The 23124-nt window shown below is 43.3% G+C and overlaps 1 protein-coding gene across 19 annotated transcripts in view; it reads left to right on the top strand.

The window, feature by feature from the left end:
- MAP2 (microtubule associated protein 2) overlaps positions 1 to 23124 on the top strand; it is a 345989-nt gene that overhangs the window by 236690 nt on the left and 86175 nt on the right. For all 19 annotated transcript variants that reach the window (XM_050916086.1, XM_050916091.1, XM_050916097.1 and 16 more), the window contains one exon: positions 6672 to 6953. In XM_050916086.1, coding sequence (XP_050772043.1) covers positions 6692 to 6953 — 262 coding nt within the window. In that variant the 5' untranslated portion in view covers positions 6672 to 6691. The remainder of the gene's footprint in view (positions 1 to 6671; positions 6954 to 23124) is intronic.

Below are 23124 nucleotides of genomic sequence, written 5' to 3'. Positions count from 1 at the left end.
GTAGACAATGGATCGTGTGATGTGCCTGGGATGGAAGCTGGAGGCATGAAGGTAGGCATAGCGGTCCGTAGGTTTTCGGTATAGGGTGGTGGTAATGTGACCATCACTTATTTGCACTGTGGTGTCTAGGAAGTGGACCTCCTGTGTAGACTGGTCCAGGCTGAGGTTGATGGTGGGGTGGAAGCTGTTGAAATCGTGGTGGAATTTTTCCAGAGTCTCCTTCCCATGGGTCCAGATGATGAAGATGTCATCAATGTAGCGTAGATAGAGAAGGGGCGTGAGTGGACAAGAGCTGAGGAAGCATTGTTCCAGATCGGCCATAAAAATATTGGCATATTGTGGGGCCATGCAGGTGCCCATAGCGGTGCCACTGATCTGGAGATATATATTGTCATCAAATTTGAAATAGTTATGTGTGAGGATAAAGGCACAGAGCTCAGCAGCCAGTTGTGCTGTGGCATCATCAGGGATACTGTTCCTGACAGCTTGTATTCCATCTGTGTGTGGGATGTTCGTGTAGAGAGCCTCTACATCCATGGTGGCTAGGATGGTGTTTTCTGGAAGGTCACCAATGCTTTGTAGTTTCCTCAGGAAATCAGTGGTGTCACGGAGATAGCTGGGAGTGCTGGTGGCATAGGGTCTGAGTAGAGAGTCCACATATCCAGACAGTCCTTGAGTGAGAGTGCCAATGCCCGAGATGATGGGGCGTCCAGGATTTCCGGGTTTGTGGATCTTGGGTAGTAGATAGAATAACCCTGGTCGGGGCTCTAAGGGTATGTTGATTTGTTCCGGTGTTACTGTAGGGAGTGTCCTGAGTAGATGTTGCAGTTTCTTAGTGTATTCCTCAGTGGGATCTGAGGGAAGTGGCCTGTAGAATTTGGTGTTGGAGACCAAGACTACCTCTGAATAGTGATTTGTTTGGTTTCCTAATTGCTTACTGCAGTGCCCATTTACAGGTCTCGTAAACCACCTGGGAGACTTGAGTCATTCCTTGTTTTCAGCTCTGGTAAGGACAGAGATTGCAGTAAATGCTCTCAGTCTTTACACAATGAGATTCTTTTCTTCAGCCCACAATTCAAGCATCTTTGCGTTTTTTCCATTTATGTTGTAGTCAAAGATGTAGTGAAAATAGAGAATATTTTAAGCATAAAATAGTCTGAGAAATGCACAGCTATTGGTTAACTGTTTACAATTTATGGGGGCAAAACCCTCAAAGAAATAATCATAATTGTGAGTAACATAAATATTCTTTGCAGGTTTTACAAATAAGAAATTATATTTAGGGGCATAGTCTTGCTGGTATTGTAAAGAAACAGGGAACTAACTGCAAACTAGTAGTCTGAATGGTGGGAAAGGAAGAAGTATAATATAAGTATAAGTTACTATGCTCGAGATGAAGAGGGTCTCAAATTGTGAGCAGTGAATAATTCTACCCAACAACATATTTGTTCACAGAGTCCTGGCATCTTCTAACTTTAGGATCAACTGGTAATTTTGTTAATTAGCTTGCTTCTTCTAGATCGAGAGCAGAGTTAGGCCAACGCTGTGTGCTTTTGGAAATCCCACTCTGGAAAAACTGTTCTGTTAGGAATGTGATCACAGAAGACATTTTAGGAGGGGTAGCATTGGGAAGAACGAAACCCAGAGTTCTCTCTGGCTCTGCACCGTGCGCTTTCATTACATTGCGGTGTGAAGCATTTGTTATGTGCTGGGTTCAGAGCACGTCGGTTTGATAGAGCTTGGCGAGGAGACTGGGAGCAGGTGTCATGTCAGAAAATATATGAGGCAACAAAAATATATACACTCTCATTAAAAGATGAGACAACTGCAAAGCATTGTGTCAAGCCACAAACTCCTGATGAGTTTCACTTTTTGTGCTAAGTGCAAAATGTTTAAATTCCTTCTGCCACAGTGCTAATTCCGACAGATATTAGGGTGGTTATTTATTACCATAATTTGTGTTACAAGGCCAAGGTTTCTCCTTTAGATGGTGTGACACCTAGCTCAAGGCCAAATAGCCAGAGCATGTACTTGGGTCCGTGAAGAGCATCTCCGTGGCCACTACTGTATCTAGGGCTGCCTTTGTGGTTGCATCATGACCCTTCCATGGGTGGATCGATCAGAGGATCCATAGTGGTGTATCAGTTGACCCCATCTTGCCCACCCTGTCAGCCATCCGTGCTCCTCCCAGTAGTCAGTGCACAGGGCATCACTGCTGAGATCTGCTCCGTGTCATGCAGGAGGGAGATGCTGTTCTCACGAGTAGACTCTGGTGTTGTTGCTCCGCCCTGTGTAATGGCACCGTGACTCCTTTTGTTACTGCTGTGGAAGGATGGGAAGGTTGACCCTACAGCTGTAACTTGCTCTGCAAAGTTGTCTTTAGTTACTGTTTTAACAGGAAACATTTAATTAAATACAAGTGTTATATAATGCTGCGCCTGATACAGTGTGTCGCTTACCTGACCGAGCAGAACTCCTAAAAGGGAAGGTTTATACTTGTGTGAGAAGAAGCCCGGATTGCAGGAGGGTTGGAATTGCTTTGGAGTAAAAGCAAAGACTTTCACCCCTGGTTTCAAACACAGCTGAGGTTAGCAGTAGCTGAAAGTTGTTGCTACCCAGTAGCTGTTCGGTATCCTTTGAGTGTTGTGGGCTCAGTCCATTTCCTTGTGGAAAATTGTCCACTTCACAAAAACTACCATCACTAGCAGCAATAATCAGCAATCCCTGCAGATAGATGATCCCACTGGCCACAGAGACTACAATACACTCTTTTTCCCTGGAGATAGTTCCTTCAGGTGAGGGTTGAGGCACACTGGTGTAGCAGCATGAGCCAGCTTCTACAACCACCAGGGCTGTACCTAGTCCAGGTCATTTAGGTGTATTACAGTAGTGCCTAGAAAGCCTCAGCTGAAATGGGGCCCCATTGTGCTAGGTGCTGTACATACATATAGGATAAGAGTCCCTCCCCCAAAGAGCTTATATTTTAAATAGACAAGGGAGACAAAGACATAAAATTACCTTCATGTTATGAACGGGGAATTGAGTCACAGAGAGATTATTGGCTTTGACCAAGGGAATTTGACAGAGCTGGGAAGTGAACCGAGCTCTCTTGTGTGTTATTCCATACCCTAGCCACCTCACCACCACCTCTCCCTCGCTCTTTCCCACTCCCAGACAGCTATTCTGTGGGGAAACGGAGGATTTAAATAGCTAATTCTGTCAGTCCAGACTCTTCTAACACCTCTACATTCCCCTGAGGGAGCGGTAGGAGGGAACATGCCCTTAAGATTGTTGTAGCATATTACATCATAATTAGGTAACACTGGAATCAGAAGAGTGAGGGGTGATAAATGTCACAAGTAGTTTTAACCATGGAAGCATGACATTTCAAGAGGATGCTCTGTCTGTCTTTGTAATTTTCAAAGGCCTTCATAGCAGTTCAGAAAGGAAACCAGAAAACTATAGTGGAAAAGGCAAACTGACTTAAAATTTCTAGCAATGATGTGTTTTAACTATAGGATTGATGGACCTTTTATTCTTTTCATTTATTTACATAACACTATTTAAACACTGCCACAGTGATTAACCACTTTGCACTTTTTCTAGGCTACTACTTGAATTAACTAATTGACTAAATAATTTGCTGTTGAATTAAATACATTCAGTGGTAAAAGCATGGTAAAAAGTGCACGTGGGCATGATGGGCTCTCTCCTGTGCTCCATTTGTCTAAGGGGTACAGTGTGTACATTGGAGATAGTAGTCATCCCTGAAGTGAATACAAAGAAGTATTGTGACTCACTCCCAGTGTTTCTACTAGCATTATAAACTGTGAGAGCACTTTATGAATAACAGAGTCTAGAATGAATTCATCAGTGTTTCACTCTCTAACCATCTTTTATGCATACCGAGCCAAGGTCTGCCCCCAGATACATATAGTTGCCGTTGAAACCCACCCACTATATTTACTTTTAAAGATGAAAGCACTTCTCTTACTGTCACAGAGGACTCTCTGTAGCATGGATAGGAATGCAAATACCCTTCCCACAGAAATGGAAGAGAACAAAGAAGTGTGTAACTTAAAGGGGAAGGGACACTTGGAGACAGTAGCATTAGGATTATTGTGCTGTGATTGTAACCTTCACTTTTATCAAAATTTGCTACTGTATACATTTCCTTGCATTTGCTATTATATAAACCCCTCTCAACAAGATGATTCTTGGTATCGTCTTAACTTTTGGAGACAATAACCTCTGGAGTTAGAATGTGATATATGGGCCGGATCCAAACCCCTTAAAAGTCAATGTAAAGACTCTCATTAACCCCCAAGAGCTTTGGATCTAGCTTTAAATGCCTTGGATGGATGGAAACTTTGAGTCAATATTGCTGTTAGCTTTTGTTCAGTTTAATAAAGGAACACAGCTGGGTATATACTTTTTTTTTTTTTTTTTTTTTTGACAGAACAGGCTAAATTCAGCCTCAGATACATGACCCTCCTTAGTGAAGTCCATTGATTTTTGCAGTGTGTTAATGTGTTATCTCCAGCGGTCAGAATTTGCCCCATACTCTCATGTTTCTGGAAAGAACTTTGATCACAAACTGTTTTTAATTTCATAGCATGAAAAGAATTAAAGGCAGATGACTGCCTCAAGTACATGAGGGCACCAATTTGTACCTTCTCTTCCTCCGTTCCACCAATAACATTTTCCAGGCTGCTGGTTGACTTGAGATGACTGCGTCATGGCTTCCTGGCACTCATTATATGAGCTGAAATCTCTTAAACAAGAAACCTAATTGATATGACTTCCAATAGAGAATAAAGGAAGAGGAGGAAGCCGTGGTGGTGCTATCCCATTGGGGGCCCTAAGCAGGAATATTTTTGTGGGCCTCCACACGCATACAATACTAAAACAGGCAAATTCTTATGAAAATAATAATAATAACAAATAAATTGAGGGAGGGCCTTTGAGATGCTTGTGGCCCTAAGCAATTGCTTAGTCTGCTTTGGCCTAGCACTGGCTCTGGGAAAGAGCACAGGGCAAGGACTAGTTAATATAAAACAGTATCATATTTTTTGTGGCTGACTGAGAGGCATAAATCCTTCTGTCCACCCCAATGCACCTTGTGATTTTGCTAAGCTTCCTATTTTCACTACAGCAAAGAGAAAATATTATAGGATCTTTACTCAGTCCAGTGTTCCCCAAAGAAGTATGCTATCTAGTACGTAATATACACAATGCAATATTTCTGCAGGTGAGTATGTATGTTCGTCACTTTTATATGAGAGTTAAATAGAGTGACTGATATTTTTATTTTAACTGAACACTAATATTCTTATTTCAAAAGGATTTTTCATTAAAAGAAAAATTAGTAGCTCAGAAAGTCAATATATGATTAGAGTGGCGGAAATTATTTGCTAGGTATAAATTATCAGACAATTTTGCCTTTTGTTCTGTTTGCAAATCAGCTACAAACTGATCCCGATTCCTGTAAATACGTTTGTTTATCCTAAGTATCTACAGAATAGGTTTGACAAGCAATTTTCAGCTTATCTGTTGTTCACAAACTGCTTTGTTAGACTGTTCACTCTGTGATTGGCCAACTATGGCTTTGTCTTCACTGATAAAAAAAATGTGTGTTCTTTGCATCAAGATTTTACATCATACAGGAGATAAGGTGCAAGTAATCTTTAGCCATGACGTAGCTTGTTAGCTAGTCAAGGTCAGCCCGATACCCTTCCCACCTGGGGCTTAGCTCGACTAACTATAGCGAGGTAAAAACTACTGTGCCTTGTCTCCACTAGGATTGTCCATTAAGATTGCTAACTCTTGATATAAAACCACACTTTTTTGTACAGTAAAGACAAGGCCGAAGTCCCATGGTACTTTTTCTGCTCCCTGATGGAATGAATGAAGCATTTTAAACAGGAGAATAGCAAATGAGGAATAGTGTTATATTATATGTGTTCATGCATAAATACCTTTATGCACAACAGCTTGTCTGAAGAGTAGCTATTCCCCAAACATTTATGTGAACAGAAGAAATGTGTGTGAATGTTTGCAACTCATGAATAAGAAGGGATCTAAATGTGGTAAAGGCAAACATAGGGTCAGAATCTAAATGAATGTTCATGAATATTGTTTCTGCCATGTCTGGCAGCATATGGGGGCAGGGAGCATCTTTTTGTTTGAGCACAGTGGGGTCCTGGTCCATAACTGGAGCGTCTAGGTGCTACTGCAATACTACTAATAATTAATAATAAGAGCTGTAGCTAAAGAGTCATTATCACATTCTTCTCCTCCATCACTAGGAGATGTCATTGTTTCCATGAGGAATGAGTCATTTGCCATTACTTATGTCCAAATGTTTTTGAACTCACTGATCCCAAAACTGATTCATGAAAGATCTTCCATCAAGAAATCAGTGGCAGAAACCAGCGTAATCCATTGAAGTCAATCTGAATCTGGCCCGTACAGTTTAATCTTTTTTAAAGCAACTCAGTCATGTGCAGAGTGAACTTTGATTTACTTGTAAACTCCTTGCCTGGCAGTTGTTTGGGGTTCCCTGACAATGTAGTTGAGAAATGTGTATGTGCTATGCTAGCCTTGTAAACAATGAGCCGGGGAAACCATCCCTGGATCACTGCTGATCTATCTTACTAATGTAATTACAGGACAAAGAAAGAGAGGAAAAATGGCAGATGATAGGAAGGATGAAGCCAAGGCACCGCACTGGACTTCAAGTCAACTAACAGATGCTTCTTCACATCCACATTCCCCTGAAATTAAAGAGCAAGCTGGTGCAGGTGCCGAATTGGTCAGAAGTGCCAATGGATTTCCATACAGAGAGGATGAGGAAGCAGGATACGGTGAACGTGGGCAACAGGGCACATACTCTAGAACCAAAGAGAATGGGATCAATGGAGAGCTATCCACAGGAGACAGAGAAACAGCAGGTGACAAAGCCAGACTCCGGCCCACTCTCCTTTTCTCCTATAATATCTTGCTTTGAGGTTACTTTGGTCTGAAGGTGAACACACTGCGTTTTCCCACATGTGCAGTTTGAGCTCTCAGAGGGCAAAGCCATGGTGTTTGCATTTTATACATACTTCCTTTGCTATCCTTTTAATTGCTCCACTGCAAAAAAGAGACTTACAACATAAAACTTTGGCCTTTAATGGGGTAGCCCAAACCCTTCATGACAGGGACCATGTTTTTTTCATTTGCGTAGGTACCGTGCTCACCATAGCAGGACCCTGATCCTAATTCAGGACAGCTGGCAATACGCTATATAAACATTAAATAATATGACATTAGGCCTGGTTTCTGACTGGTGAAAGTCAGGTGTAAACGCCAAGGAACTCTGTGAATATTCTGGTGTGGAGAGATGAGATTCAGGCCTATTGTGATATCATGAAGCAAAAAAACCAATCAGTTGCTGTGTGATACTGTTCTCCTTTTCCTAGGGGAAATCCTGACGTCTTTTCTCAGGTCTGGATTCTGTCACCATTCCATTGAGTAGTATCTTACTGAAATTCATGGAGAAAGGGACTACTCACATTAGTAAGGGTGCTATATTCTGGCCCTCTGTGTTTTTTCTGTCTTGATACAGGCATATCTGCCCTTGCAATCACTGGGAGTTTCATTGGTGTGTAAATTGGATAAGGACTTTAGGATTCGGCCTGATGAAAAAATCTGATAGTATCAAAATTAATGAAATATGCAAGATGGGCTTCTTATTTTTGAAGCAAACAGCAGTCTTTCCTTTGCAAAACTCACAGTTTAAGCCCTAAATGCACAATGCAAGGGAATTTCTCTCTTTTACAGACACTGCTGCCCTCAATGCATGCATCCATGCATGCTAAGAAGATCATTTTAGTACCATTTACTGACCATTGACAGCACTTTATGCCACCCGTAATTTCTCAGCAATTGGACAGTGTTTAATCTCCAGACCCTAAAGTAGTTTCATAAGAGATTGTACTGGAAATGATAGGTCTGTTAAAAATATATACATTTAAATGTTGAAAGATTATCCTTGTGGTTAGCAGCAACTCAGAAGCCCGGAGATAAAGTAAACCTGACGTGCAAGCACTAATGCAGACATGTTCATGGTTGTCCTTTGGGTAGAAGGATCACTTTCCCTTCCCAGTAATCTAACTTCTTTCTATACTTAGCAACAAATAGTCATAATATAGTCAGGGCCAGATTTCCAGTTAGGCACAGTAGACACGTGCCTAGGGGTGTCTGCATTCTAGGGGTGCCTACCCTCTCTAAAACTGTGTGTGACACAAAGGTCAGCTGTAGGCAGGAGGAGGCACTAAAGATGCTGTGCCTAAGGGTGCGTACGGTAAAAATCTGTCCCTGTACATAATGCTTTTTTAATCACCCACAATCTCTGCTCATTATATTTATTATATTGTATGCTTGGCACTTTACAAGTACTAGAAGAAGGATGGTCCAGTGGTTACAGAGCTAGCCTGGGACATAGAATTGTAAAAATGTAGGACTGGAAGGGACCTCAGAATGTCCTCTACTCCAACTCCCTGCACCGAGGCAGGTCGATGATCCCTGACAGGTGTTTGTCGAACCTGTTCTTAAAAACCTCCAGTGATGGGGATTCCACAACCTCCTTTGGAAGCCTGTTCCAGTGCCTAACCATCCTTATAGTTGGATAGTTTTTTCCTAAGTTCTAACCTAAATCTCCCTTGCTGCAAGTTAAGCTGATTATTTGTTGTCCTACCCTTAGTAAACATGGAGAAGAATTAATCATCAGCCCCTTATAACACCACTATACCTATTTGAAGGCTGTTGTCAAAGGCTCTCTCAGTCTTCTCTTCTGAAGGCTAAACATGCCATATTCTTTCAGCCTTTCCTGATAGGTCATGTTTTCTTGGGAGGTCAGGGTTCAGTTCCCTGCTCTGTCATAGACTCCCTGTGTGACCTGGGGGAAGTCACTTAGTTCCTCTGTGCCTCAGTTCTCCATCTGTACAATGGGGATAATACCACTGCCCTACCTCACTGGGGGGTTGCGAGGATAAATACATTGAAGAGCATGAGGCATTGAGATGCTGCAGTAATGGGAGCCATGTAAGTACCTAAAATAGGCCATTGTAAAGTGTCCAGATGGGGAATGAGATGGGACAAGGCTCTGGCAGTGCAGAGCGGCAAACATCTTGCTAATTCCGTGATTTCTCTTATATTTTAGGTAATGCTTTCGGAGGCAAGGGGTTGGCCAATAAGGTATTTAAAGTTGAAGCGGTGTAGTCCAATGGCGGGAGCATTAGACTAGCGGGTGGGAGACCAGGATTCAAGTCTTGGCTCTGCTACTAATCTGTGTGAGGTTGGCTGGACCTCTTTACTTCCCTGAACCGCTGTTTACCCTCCCATGCTTTGTCTATCTAGGTATTTACTTCGCAAGCTCTCTGAGTCAGAGACTGACTCTTGTTACATGTATCTACAGTTTCTAGCACAATGGAGCCCTGAGCTCAGTCAGGCCTTCTAGTTGCTACTGTAATACAAATAATTAATAACCTAAAATACAACACACTTGTAAGAACTTATAGTTGAAAGTGCACAGGGAGCCAAAGTAAAGCAATATAATTAAACCAAACTGGGACTTCAAATTTATTTACAGTGGTTTTTCTCTGGGGCAACCACGGTAACACAAAGCAGAAGAAACCCTGGTTGTTGTCTATAAGCACAAGACAAAAAAATACCCAAATGGAAGCATAAGTACAAACAGGACCTCTCTTCTAGTCACTAGATACTTGCCTGATCTTTTCTGAGACGAGCTCAGTTCCATTTTAAAGCTTTCGGCCTAACTAGGCTCACCTGCCTCTGATTAACTCAGGTGCCAATAAGAAATTGAGATGTCGCCCTCAAACACCTGCGACACTGCCTGGCATGGTGTGGCCTCCCTCTGCCATGGTTGTGGAGACTCCTCCACTCCTGCACTGCCCCCAGTCACAGAGCTCATGCTGTAAAACTCAAGGGCTGAGAGGAAAGCCAGCATTAGAGGTAGTCAGCTCAGACAAAGGCACCTTATCCAACTCTGAAACTGAAGGGGGGAACAACCGTTATCACTGAAGCATGTATAATACCTCACCGCAAGTGACATTCTTAGGGTTGCGCCGTTAAAATTTACTGTTGTGTCTCTCTTTTAGCATCTGCCTAAGATTCACTGAGCCTGACCTCAATTTTGGAATCCCCTGTGTCAGCCTGTTGCAGTGGCTTTGATTAATCTCCCTTGGTATCGTACTGGCAATGGCTGAGTTACAGAGCAGGATCCATGTCCCCCTTGTAAATGGAAACAAAATCAACAGAGGGGAATTTCAGTGAGGGTACTGCAGCGGGGTAGACTCAGGGCCTGATCTTGCCCCCCCATTTAAGTCACTGGCATAAGACTGAGTGGGGAAGGATCCACCTTTAAGCTTGTGGAATAGTCCTTAGAAAGTCATTCTTGATGTCGTTTTGTTGTGTAAGGAAGGGCAATAGCATAGCAGATCTCTTGAATATAGAAGTGTCCACTTCAGCCTTCTTTCTTTTCTCCCATTTAACATGTGCTTCACTGATACTCTGTAGTGCTTATTTTGTAATCAGAAAGTCATGCAATACTAAGCTACATCTAAACTACAGCCGGGATCAACACTCTGAGATCAATCCATTGGTGATCGATTTAGCGGGTCTAGTGAAGACCCGCCAAATCGACAGCAGATCACTCTCCTGTTGACCCCTGTACTCTGCCCCTGACAAAAAAGAGTAAGGTCCCATCGACCCCCCGCAGTGTAGATCCCGCAGTAACTCAACCTAAGATGCGTCGACTCCAGCTATGTTATTCATGTAGCTAGAGTTGCATAGTGTAGGTTGACTTACCGCTGTAATGTAGACATAGCCTAAAAAGGCTACGTATATTACGTCTATACAGAAACCTTTATCAACCAAATTTGTATTCTAAAGAGAGAATGAAATCAGGCTTGGTTGGCAAGCCTTTGTGTTGAGAGAAGTGATCATCATGATGAGATACTGTGAGAACAGTGCTGTGAAAGTCAGATGTTCTGGCACTCCAAGAGCACTGATTACCCCACTCATAGCCAGCACAGAGTGCAAGTGTTGGCAGTGATATTTTATGAATTATTTCTGTAAAATAAATGCATTCTTTCATTATCAGTTATTGAGAATAGATCCAGAGATCCCTGATTTATATATATTCCTGGAACACCCAAAATATTCATATAAATCAGTAAGTGTGTGTGTGCGCGCACACACCCCATTAATTTCAAGGAATATATTGGGTGCTCGAGGAATACAAGATCAGAACTGTAGCTCTCATGAAGCTAACTGTTATGTGAAATATGTGTTCTGAAGGGAGTATTACTGTATAAACTTTATAAATATGTACTTCACTGTTGAGTGGACTGATTTCAGTGGGCTTTGAATCAGTATCTGCACCATCCTGAATAATCTTGGAGTGTCTTCTCCCAGCATGCACATGACTCACTGTAAAATCTGCAATAGTAGCATTTGGTCACTGAAAAGTCCTGGTCAGGAATTTGGAAGGGATAGCTCTGGAATCCTATGGATGCCTCACGACACCATCAGTAGGTTATTAATTCAAAATCCAACACATATTTAACTTGCAAAGGACTTTAAATGATCAGGCTTGTTTAGTATGTTTAAACTGTATTTGTTATTGAATTTCTTTTTTATTCAGTAATGTGATGACTAATCTGGCCAATTTATATAATTGGAGGTAAAAATAGCTGGATTCATTGTAAAATCTTTTCCTTATAAGCTGTTCTAATGTGTCATTATGTATAATGACTCAGTTAATTGATCTCTTTCTTCATGATATACCTAAAGTAGGGCTATGCCGTAGGGGTTTGGATTGCTCATGTAGTTACCTGATGAATTACTTTTTAACAACTCGATAGAGTTCCCGGAATGACATTATCAGAGCCACAGGATAGTGGCCTGAGCCAGGGTACGTTGTTCTCTTGTCCCATGTCAGAGAAGAAATGGCTGTTTGCCAATGTGCCGAATGCTGGTCCTGGCAGACTGATAAACAGAGTGCTTCATTGATCTGCGCAACCCCCAATATTCGGGGAGAGGACAGGCTGCTTAAAAATTACAGCAGAGACCATGGCCCAGCAGTGAGACAAGTGACTAGCCCAGCCTCCCTCTCCAGAGAATATAAATCCACCGGAGAGGTGTATGGGAAGGAGTACATGATAGATGGTTGGGCTCTGTAGTGGGGGGTGTTTTGGTGGGGCCCAGAGATCCTAAAATATAGGCACTAGGTGACACAGGAGGAGAAGGGGAATGTAGAACTATTAGGAGAAATTGGGGAGGTAACAGGAGGGAGTGAACTTGGGGGTCGAGCAGAGAGTGAGTCTGAAAGGAAGGATTAGGAGGGATACAGGGCCTGTGGTAAGGGAATGGAGAGATGAGCATAAAAGAAAGGGAGAGAAAAAGAGTTTGGTGGCAGAGCAAGGGGTCAAGGAAGAGGCAGAAAACAGTAGAAAAACAGAACAGAAACACACAAAAAGGAAGTAATGACAGTAAAAAGAAAGGGGTGAAATAACATCTGCCCTGCTAGAAACAATGAGCACTGCCTCAGGGGAGCTAATTCAGGGCAGTGAGGGGAGAGTGGCCTGAAAAGAAACATGGAGAGAAGCAAGTCCTGTTACCCTCTGAATTCACATACCTGACTGGGCTGTTCATTTTATAGAGCGGTTAATCGTGATCACTGCTGCATGGAGACATTTAAGAAATATGTTTACAAAACTCCTCCCTGACCCATTAGTCTGTAAACAGGCATTAACTCTCTCCTGAGAAGCAGCTGGGGATCCTGCACCGAAGGGCCGTCCTGGAATAGTTACTAAATCTGAGGAACAGAAACAGTGTGTACCTGCAAGTTGGCTTTGAGATTCTCATTTCCCAAGGAGAGAGACTGTGATTGAGAGCATGCTCACACCTACTTTAACCACCATACAGTATCACACCAACAAAGCCCCCCAATCCATACTACTGTTTTCCTGCGCACTGCCCTCGGTTGCTTAGGTTTCACAATTCACAGATGTCAGGCTCCTGGCTGAGGAGTCTGGCCAGGGCTGTTCTCATCCACAACCCTCACGGAAAGGCACTCGTAGCCTCTTCAGCATTCTAAGGGCCTGCAAAGCGAATACACCATGCTGGGAATCAAAGCTGGGTCTCCCACATGGCAGCACTCCATGGGTACATCTACCCAGCCTGCAGCAGTGAGCCTCCCAGCCCATCCATGGACTCAGTCTCCCCGGGCTCACGCTATCATTCTAAAAACAGCTAAAAACATTCTCAAAAGCTTGTATGCGCAGCCACTTTTACAGCTGTCGTGGGCTGTGTAGATATACCTGTCAGGACACTGAACCACCGGTCTGCCTGGTAATACTGTACTCCTTGGGTCAGAAAGAATATCACCGCAGTAAAACTAAGTAACATACAGTGTAGGGTCTCATGTCTGTGCCTGGCCCCTGTACTCCCTCCTTACAAACACTGTAATCTTCCTCCAGGCAATGCTGAGCCACCGCACTGCCAAGTGGATTCCGAGCCCAGCCAAGTGGAGCAATTGTGCGCAATTGCTTGTGCTGACTCTGCAGCATGGGGGGTGATTCAGAGACTTGCTCAAGTTCACTAGCACTTAGTACTCAGCCGGGGCCTGACCCAGCTCCCACTGAAAACCAGTGGGGAAACCTTCCATTGACTTTAATGGGAGCTGGACCAGGCCAGTAGCCCCAAAGAGAGCCAGAGCACCCTCTCCCCACTTTGTCTCAGGCACCTCTGCAAACCTGCTTCCAAAAGCTGCTGCATTTGTCAAGCCTAATTGGGAGATTTTGGGGGCTGAACTGCAGCCTCGTGAGCATGGTAGGATGTGTATACCAGCTTCTTTCACACTGAAATTGCCTCAGCCTGGTAAGCAATTTGTCCTTGATACATTCATACTTTATTCTCTCTGATCCCTTCCCTAATTTAAACTTCCTTTCTCCTGCCCCGTCTCTCTCTCTCTCTCACTCTCTGACACAAACACACACACACACACACCCTCCACTGCTGGTACTAATCATGATACTTCCACAGCACCAGCAAGCAAGCTAACGGGGCTTTTGTTGGCATCAGCCTTCTGCCCTCCAGGGGAGCTTGGACAGTGGGAGTTGATGATTTTGGCAGTCCCACCATTACTGCAGCATTTCTCCTCTTCATTCAGCTATTCACACTGCACCACAGCCCTTGCAGTTTTGAAGCTGACATAGTGTTAATAGAATTAAAACAGCATCTTCAGGCTCCAGCCGGAGTTGTATAACATCTGGCATAGGGGTGAGGGCCTCCCTGCCTTTTGTTTCAACTGTGCATTTTCAGTTGGAATACATTTAGATCAAAGTACAAGAGGTAGGAGAAGCAAATGAAACAGCTCAGAAGAAGGAAAATCAGTGAGATCTAAAGATAAATCTGATTTTTGTGTTTACTCCCTTTCATTCGTTATTTTTAAAAAGCTCAAAGAATACTTCTTATCATTTCATTGGTAAGTCCCACAGGGACGAAGCTTTAATTAAGCATGCCAGTCTCTCTCCTTTCCCCCAGGATATTGTGATAGTAATTACTATACACCGTGCATCTTGCTTGCTGATAGACACTAGCAAACATACATTGCATTTCACAGATCTGAAATTCATGCACTGCATGTTAAAAGTAACATGAATCTCATTCTCTGTGACATCTTGTCTGTATATATCAGACATGATCAAATTATGTTGTTGGAGAAGGCATAGACAGAAGCTTTCGAGTGCAAGCCCTTTGGGGCATTCCTTGGGAAATACTTTTCACCACTCTCTGTTAAGACTCTTGTATAGCCCCTCCTCAGTAGTTCATTTGGAGGAGACTGGGAATGAGGCCAGGGTAATTCTCCCTCCCACCTTCTAAAATAGCTGTCCCGTGGCTCTGTTTGTTTAATAACTGCTGCAAATGCATTTGCCTTTGCCTCTGTCTTTTTTTTTTTTTTTTTTTAATGGCTTTCATGATCATTTGCTAAGTTTGGTAAGATGTTCAATCCTCACCCGTGTTTGGTTCCCCCCTTCCTCTGAGGGATTTCATAAATCAGTCACTGTTTCGTTTAGTATTTGGGGAGTTGTATTTTAATTTTTGCCACCCCTTTTCATGACAGAGTGCAGTTTTTAAGATCATGTCTCTTCTCTGAGCTGACAAGGCTGCCATGCTGCCTGGATGTTGACTCTTTGTCTGCTTCAATGTTTAGAAAAGCGTTGAAGCAGATTTTCGAAAGTCCTCAGCCAGACTTTTAGAAGGAGTTCAGCTCCCATCTAGGCACCTACATGAAATGTCCAGATTTGCAAAAGAGCTCAGCACCCAATAGCGCCTATTGAGAGCAGCGAGAGCCGCTGTGTGATGAATGCCTGCTTATATAGGTTCCTAAATGGGAGCTGAGCTCTTTGGAAAATCTGGCCCCAATGTAGGTACTGACGCTTCTGAAAAGTCTATCCATGAATGCGTAAGAGAAGGTTTTTTAAAAGCTCCTAAGTGACTTAGGAGCACGAATACTTTTATGGCTGGGATTTCCAAAGATGTCTGAGGGAATTAGGCACCCATTGAAATTCCCCTGTCAATCATCTAATGCCATAAAACTCCTTTTAAAATTCCAGCCTATGCTTCTAATCGTTCAGACACTTTTGACAATCCCATCCTACACCAGCCTTCGTAGAATAACTCCACAGAAGTTACAGTCACATACATCAAGGCTGAATCTGGCTGGAAGAGACAACGAATGAGTTGCATCGGTTAAATAAATAAATAATTTGGCCCTATTTATTATTTTAATTAGTTGTAATGTGTTCTTTCTTATAATATTAGCATAGTAAGAGAACCAGAAATAAATAGCTAAGATTCTTTCCGGATGGAGATGTGAGCTGAATACAACTCTGTAGTCATGGCAACAAGAGGGCTAACTTGTTGCAGTTGATGTTCCCAGATAACATCCTCAGTAATGGCACTGGAGAGCCCATTGTTCTAACAAATGGATAGCAAGACTGACGTGTAGCTGAAAAATCTTTGACAACATATCATTCCAACCATGCTCTTAATGCATGATGTACCCTAAAACGTGTATTCACTGAAACGGCCTTTTAAAAAATTTCTAATGATGCTCTTATCATTCTGGTATAGCCAGCTTCTACTGTGAGGGATGTGAAATTGACAGATCGCTGCTGCTTTTGATTCTGTGTTCCATCCTTCACTTCTTGCGTGAAGAAGGAATATCCTGTCCATTAAAGTACACTCAGCAAAGGCCTGGTCTACACTGGAGGAGGAGGGTGTCGATGTAAGATACGCAACGTCAGCTACGGGAATAGCGTAGCTGAAGTCAACGTATCTTATTTCAACTTACGAGACGCAATATGTCGATCCCTGATAAATCGATCGCTATCTGCCGATCTGGTGGGTAGTCTGGATGTACCCAAAGAAGCAGACCCTGGCTATAGTCACTACTGTGGGCTGATTTGTTTATTGCTGATAATTCCCATCCTCTCTCCTTGGACAGAACTTTGCCTTCCAGTGTTACTCCTCTGTCCCACGTTAGTGGCTGGTCTAGCTGGAGTTTTGAGATTCTCCCCTCATTATGTACAATGGGCCAATGTGCTTCTGCCATTACTAGAGTATCAGAAGTAGTATGATTGATATTACAGTAGTGTCTTGAGGCTTTAATCAAGGTCAGGGCTCATTGTGCTAGGAGCTGTACAAACACATAGCAACATACAGTCCCTGCCCTGAAGAGTTTAAATTAGGTAGACAAGACCCACAAAGGTTGGGAGGGGAAATTGCAGCACAGAGAGGTGAAGTGACTTGCCCAAGATCACACAGCAGTAGTGGCAAAGCCAGAAATAGATTCCAAGCTCCCAGCGCTCCATTTGCCAGGTCACCCTGCCCCCCCACAAGAGGTGTCTCCATCTCTGTCTCTTACAACTGTCTTGCTCATCCTCTCAGGCCCACAGCAGTGCTCCTTAGTGGTGCCAGAAGCATTTGTACTGTGAACGGCTACCTGTCTCCCTCCTCAAACCCCTCTGCTCATCACCTGATCTCAAATGACCAAGGAGCAGTAGCACTGACAATGCTCTTACTCAGCATCTCCTGTTACAGGAAATACTGCCAAGTCACTTTGCTGATTCTTCACTTGTATAAAGAAGGCTGAGAATTTTATGATGATTATTTTTAAGTTGTAGCACAGCAGCAGCCAGGGCCTCGTGCAGTTGACCTAATCAGAGATGCCTTTTGTGCTGCATGCCACAAAACACATAGGAAAATATCATCTCCCACCCTGAACTTGCAATCTAAGTTAGGGCAAGATACACAACAAGAGGAGGGGAAGGGGAAAGGGCACCAGGATACCAGAAATTAGAAGAAGTAATTATATAAACCAACTGTGGCCCTGATTCAGGAAAGCAACCCAATTCCAGAAGGGCACGTAAGCATGTGCTCAGCTTTAACTATATGGTTAAGTCCCTTTGGAGTCAAAAGTTAAGCAAGTGTTTAAATGCCCTTCCTGAATCAGGGGCCATGTGCATAAGTTGGTAGTGAACAAAATGTCATCTGAGCCTACTGTGGCCATTTTAGCTTATTTAGCATTCGCAACATGCTGATGAGAGAAGCTGAGGCTGGAGCGACTTGTCAGTTCTCCATCAGACATTGCTAAATTGATGGCTACCGGTGGCTCCAATGACACAGCTGGCTCAAGCAGGAAATATAGCTGTCATGACACATCCTCACTCCCACTGTACCAAAGGCAATGTCTTTTGTTTCTCTCATTCAAGCAGAACGAAACTTATTTGCTTGGCAGCATGGCAAAAACGCAGGCGTGCATTACAAAGTTCAGCAGGGAGGGATGGTGGCAAGGGGTCTTTAGATTATCATTAAACTTCATTATCATCTTGGGTCATGTTAGGGTATAATCTCCCATCCAAGTGCAGATCTGAGGCCAGAGGATTTGGCTGATGGTCAATTAAACAAATATAAAGCTTTGCTTTGCAGTGGTTCTGACAGTTCTTCTTGTAATCTGAGTTAAAATAGCTAGGTGGGTGAAATATTGCACATTTTCCTTTATCACTCCTTCCAAAGAAGCAGACAAATTCATCCCTGGAGTAACTCCACTGGCTGATTGTGCCCCAAGAGGGTTTAGTGTACATTGCTTGCCTCATTTTAAAGTTTCCATGTCCTTTGCTAGCAGCCTCTGGCAGTCATGAGCTTTGTGGTCCCCGAAGATCCTGGTGCGTGGAAGCTCTGCCAATGTTTACCACCGCCCCTGGGCAGAGCATTAAGCGAGTCACCTATATTCATTTCAAATCACTGTCTCTCATTTTCCTTTTATGGTGACTAATGCCTGTGGTTTTGATGCACTATTAATTCACTGCTAACCACAATCGCAAACCCAGATGCAGGACACTGCAACTTCGACCAGGCTCTCTCCAGCACAGCCAGCTGCACATATTCCCCTCCCCCCAGCCCAGATGTGTGTCTAGTTAAATGCAGGTACACCGTGGCATGCAAAGATTAACTATATGCCTATTCATACAAAGCAAGATATGCTCCCTAATCTCCCAAGCAGAGAGGGCTGCCATCAAATCGTTTAAAAAATAACAAGTCACATAAACAAACTGCTGTTGCATCTAAGAATGCTGGGGGATGCAGATTTTCTCTTCCACGTTGCCATGCCAACATCTCAGTGCACTGTCTGAGATTTCTTTTTAAGCTCCGCTGAGAGCAAGTGTGTAGTCCGGGAGCTTATTTAGCATTCAGAAGTGGACCCGCTGCAAGCTGAACAGCCTCTCTGCAAAGATTCTGAGCTAGATTCAGACCGTCTGACAAAGGAAGTGAGAATCTTTTTAGACATTTGCTTCTCATGGTTAGGGGAGTCAGGGTAGATGGGGAGAGAGATTGGGTAAGCATGGCCATTGACTCCCTGTGTGACCTTGGGCAAGTCACTTAAACCTCTCTGTGCTTTGGTTTCCCATCTGTAAAATGATAATAAGGGCATTTTCCTCTCAGAGTTATGAAGCTAGGTTAGCTGTGTTTGTAAAGCACATTCAGATCAAGCACTGCAGAAATGCAAAGCCTCGATTTATTTATTATTATTCCATGCATGAATTGCATAGAATATGCCAAAAGAACTGTCAGGTGCAAGGAATTGTTTGTGGACGTGCACAAAATCAAGACACCAGGCCACAATTGTGTAGATCAGATTGTGTGAATGAACCTCCTCCTATCTTTGAAAACACACTTAGTGAAAACTTGAAAGCTATCTGCTGTGCAGGCAACCACAAAGAGGGATGAGATATCATCATCTCTAAGAAAGAAAACCTGATAAATGCTTTCAGAAAGTCATTTTCACTGGGCACTGAGTAGATTCAATACTTTACAGAAATCAATTTCACTCAGCTGGTGTATATTTTAGCAGGGTAGGGGCGGGGATGGGGGGAGGAAATGGGTCACATTTCATTCCTTGAGACTAACTCATGCCAGTCCATGATCACTTTGGTGCAGTTTTCAAGTACAGTGCTGTCTAAAGTGTTGATAAAACTAATTTCAAGTTCCTGCTTCCATACAGTGCATGCTTCTAAATAGAAACATTACTAAAGAACAGCAGTTTCTGCCGCCTGTACCATGGAGAGGTGCTGGTAGAGCTGACGTATGGAAACAGTTTTCATAAGTGCAACAGGTGTGTTAGACAGTACGCTAGAGACGGGGTCAGTTCAGCCACAATGATTGCATCGTGTCAGTGCTGAGCCCAGTGCAATGGTGCCCATGCTGGCTGCTGGACAGCTGTAATGTTAGGAGAAACCAGGCAGGAGAAACTGCCCCCCCTTTTTATTTAAATATACAATGATATTTTAGTTGGTTATCATGTCAGCCCCTCACTCTCTTCTTTTCCTCTCAGTTTTCTCTCTCCCTTATCACCTGTTATTCCCTGCTTTGTATCCTGGGGCTTTTACAGCTCTTCTTCTCTTTTTTATTCCTTCCCCCCTCTAATGTCAACATTCAAAATGTCCCTCTAGGTCAACATCTCCCACTGCTCACAATGAACCAAATCCTGGTCTCAATAAACTCCACTGTACAGAGCCCTCCTAGGCACGATGGAAATTGAATCTAGTGCAAATCCTGAGTGTGTGGAAGAAACTGTTCTGCCTGGGAGGCGTGAAGACTTGCTTAGATTTGGCACCAAGGAATGTGTTTGCGTGTGGTTCTTGCACCTCCCCTTATGAAATCGATGCAAATCTCTTTGCCCTGTAATGGTGCAGGACTCATCCCTGTGGCGCCTCCTGCTGGTCATTGGGAATTTGCTCTTTTTTCCAGCCCCTGAGCACCTTCTGCAGGTCGGTTTCCCACTGGCTTTCATGTCCCTCCTAGACCCCAGTGCCCCTTTACCTGGTGGCTTACCCTGGGCAATACTGCCACCAGTCTCTATGGGTCTCCCCTCTCTGGGAAACCCCCAACCCTCTAATCCCCACCTTGCCTTAGTCTGGGCTAAGCCCCCGCTCCCTGGGGCAGACTGCAGTGTAAAAGCCACTCATCATTGGCAAAGGGGTTCAGACCCTCCCCAGCCCTGCTTCACTCCCAATATCCTTTCTGAAGGCAGCCAGGCCCTGCTCTCTCCCAGCCTGAAGAGAGATTTCTTGTGGGCCTCTGGCTCCCAGCCTTTTTATACAGGCCAGCTGTGGCCTGATTGGGGCATGGCCCAGCTGCGGCCACTTCCCCCATCAGCCCAGCTTAGCAGCTCTAAGCCACAACCTTCTCCCAGGGCTGACTTCAACCCTTTTTCCTTTGGAGTGGGGGAGCTGCCCTACTACATGCCCCTATCCACACTGGACCTGAACCTCTTCGGGATCAATCAACTGTGTGTGAAGCTAGTTACATGCTGTCTGAGGTTTATATGCTACAGCCTGTCAGATTAAACAAACTCAGAATTTTACCCAATGTTGTTTTTATTATTGCCTTGGCTGATAAGCCATTTCCCCTTCATTTGCCATACAGGATCCTCTTTATTGAATCAAGATCATAAATTATTTCTCATGGTCCCTTTACATTGGTTTTAATCTTCTCTGATCCTTTTTTACTTAGGAATGGGCGTCAACTGTACTAAGCCGTGGGCTGGGAAACGGCATTGTAAATAGTCAGGGATCAATCTGGGTCAGGGATAATGACCTAGCAGGGCAAACTCCTTAATGATTCCAGTCTCATGTGGACAATGCCAGCACAGAGAGGCAATACAGAAAATACGAACAGGACAGAAACCTCAGAAGGGAGAAGAATTGCTCTAAAACATACTCAACTCCTTGTGACTTTGGATTCTTCCATGGAATTCCAATAATTTGTATGCAAAATTCTGATGGAATCTGCTCTGCTGGATCAACCCTCTGTGCATGCATATAAATGTGCAGCATCATTCCTTGCAATCAGTAAGAGAAGGACGTCTGCTTTGATGCAGTTTGGGTAGTACTTTGGGAATTAATGCTCAGAGCCGATTAGCTGTGCAGCTGGTGCTGCATTGCAGGGCTAGTTGCTTACGCAGTGTCTGACTGGTAGTGTGAGCCTTAAGGGGAAAAGGGCATTCTGCTATGGCATTTACATGTTACCGTACCTCTAATGGGAAGTGTCAGAATTATGCTGCATTGACAGAAAATGATTTTCAGTCACTGAAACAAGGGATAACAATAAACCATGTGTGCTGGGCATTAATGTCAATGTTACCTTTTAACCTAAATGCAAGATGATTTGTGTGACATTCTTTTACATATTTTTTAAAAAGCTTGCAGGAAACAACATGAAATGTAATTATATTATCTATGCAGGATAGTGAAATGGAAGTTTAAGGGTCAAATAATCTGCTCAGGTAAATGACTGCAAGTCCAGTGACTTCAATGGCAGTTCACCCATTTGCATCAGCAGACAGTTTGGCCCTAGAAATCTGTTTATTTAAATAAATTAAAATTCACTGAGGTTCAGAAAAGTCAGTGTAAAAGCAAGATGTTGGTTTCCCATATTTAATCTCCCTCAATGGATTAGATATCAAATTCTGTATCAGATTTGCTGTTTTGAAGTCAAAGCATTTTTTCCTTTGTGATTACTGAAGGCTGGTCTTTGTATAGAAAAATATAGCTGTTTTCTTATATATTAATGACACCTTTAGCTAGCAGAAATCAACATAGTTCTGTTGAAATCCACGGAGCTGTGCTGATTTGCACTTGCTGATGGTCTGGCACGAAGTGTTTTTGGGATCACACTTCAGCTGGAAATTGTGTTGATGATGCATCAGACAGAATAGCATACAACTTGTTTTTCCTGCATTCATATTGGCTCTGGAGTGCTGGGGATAGTAAAAATGTTGTTACAGACAGCAAATTTAAGAAGATAAGACTCAGAAGACACAGGGAGCAAAATATGTACAATAATGAGCAGCTATTTTCAAAGCATCACTTTATTTAACTTTTATTTGACCTTTGTATTTTAAGGAGATGGTAAAGGAACTAACCCTGTGATGTTGTTTTGCAGCCAATAGACAATGTTCCGGGGGCGTTTGATTAATGAACATACATTGTGTGTGTTTGGGGAAATGGGAGGCATGGTTAATTAAAGCTTTCAAGATGGTTCCTGGCCCACAAGATGAGTAGTCTTTTGTGTATTTGGCCACTTGTGTGCCTTCAGATTTGGAGTTTCCGTTGTACAATCTTAAAATAACTGTTAAAAAGTCCGACATTGATCAGGGAAACACACAGTACGGGCAATGAAGTTGAAACACACGCTGAGGAGAGCCAATGGAAGATGATGGAACCAAATCACGGAGAACTGTGATCACAAGGAGTTCAAGTTGAACCAGAGGGCAACTCACCTGAGAGCTGAATTGGAAACTTAGAATTGAAGTATAACTGGTGAGAAAGAAAGGAAGGGAGATTCTGATATAGGAGGTGGGATGAACTAAACAACAGAACAAAAGAAAGGAAGTGGAACCAAAGGCAGTTACATAAATTAAGCTGTCATGGGATAAAAGGGAAGGTCCTTTCTTGGACTGAGAACTGGTTACAAGACAGGGAACAAAGG

This window comes from Gopherus flavomarginatus, chromosome 10, assembly GCF_025201925.1.
Source record: "Gopherus flavomarginatus isolate rGopFla2 chromosome 10, rGopFla2.mat.asm, whole genome shotgun sequence".
Taxonomy (NCBI): Eukaryota; Metazoa; Chordata; order Testudines; family Testudinidae; genus Gopherus; species Gopherus flavomarginatus.
This window is presented reverse-complemented; position numbering and strand designations above follow the sequence as displayed.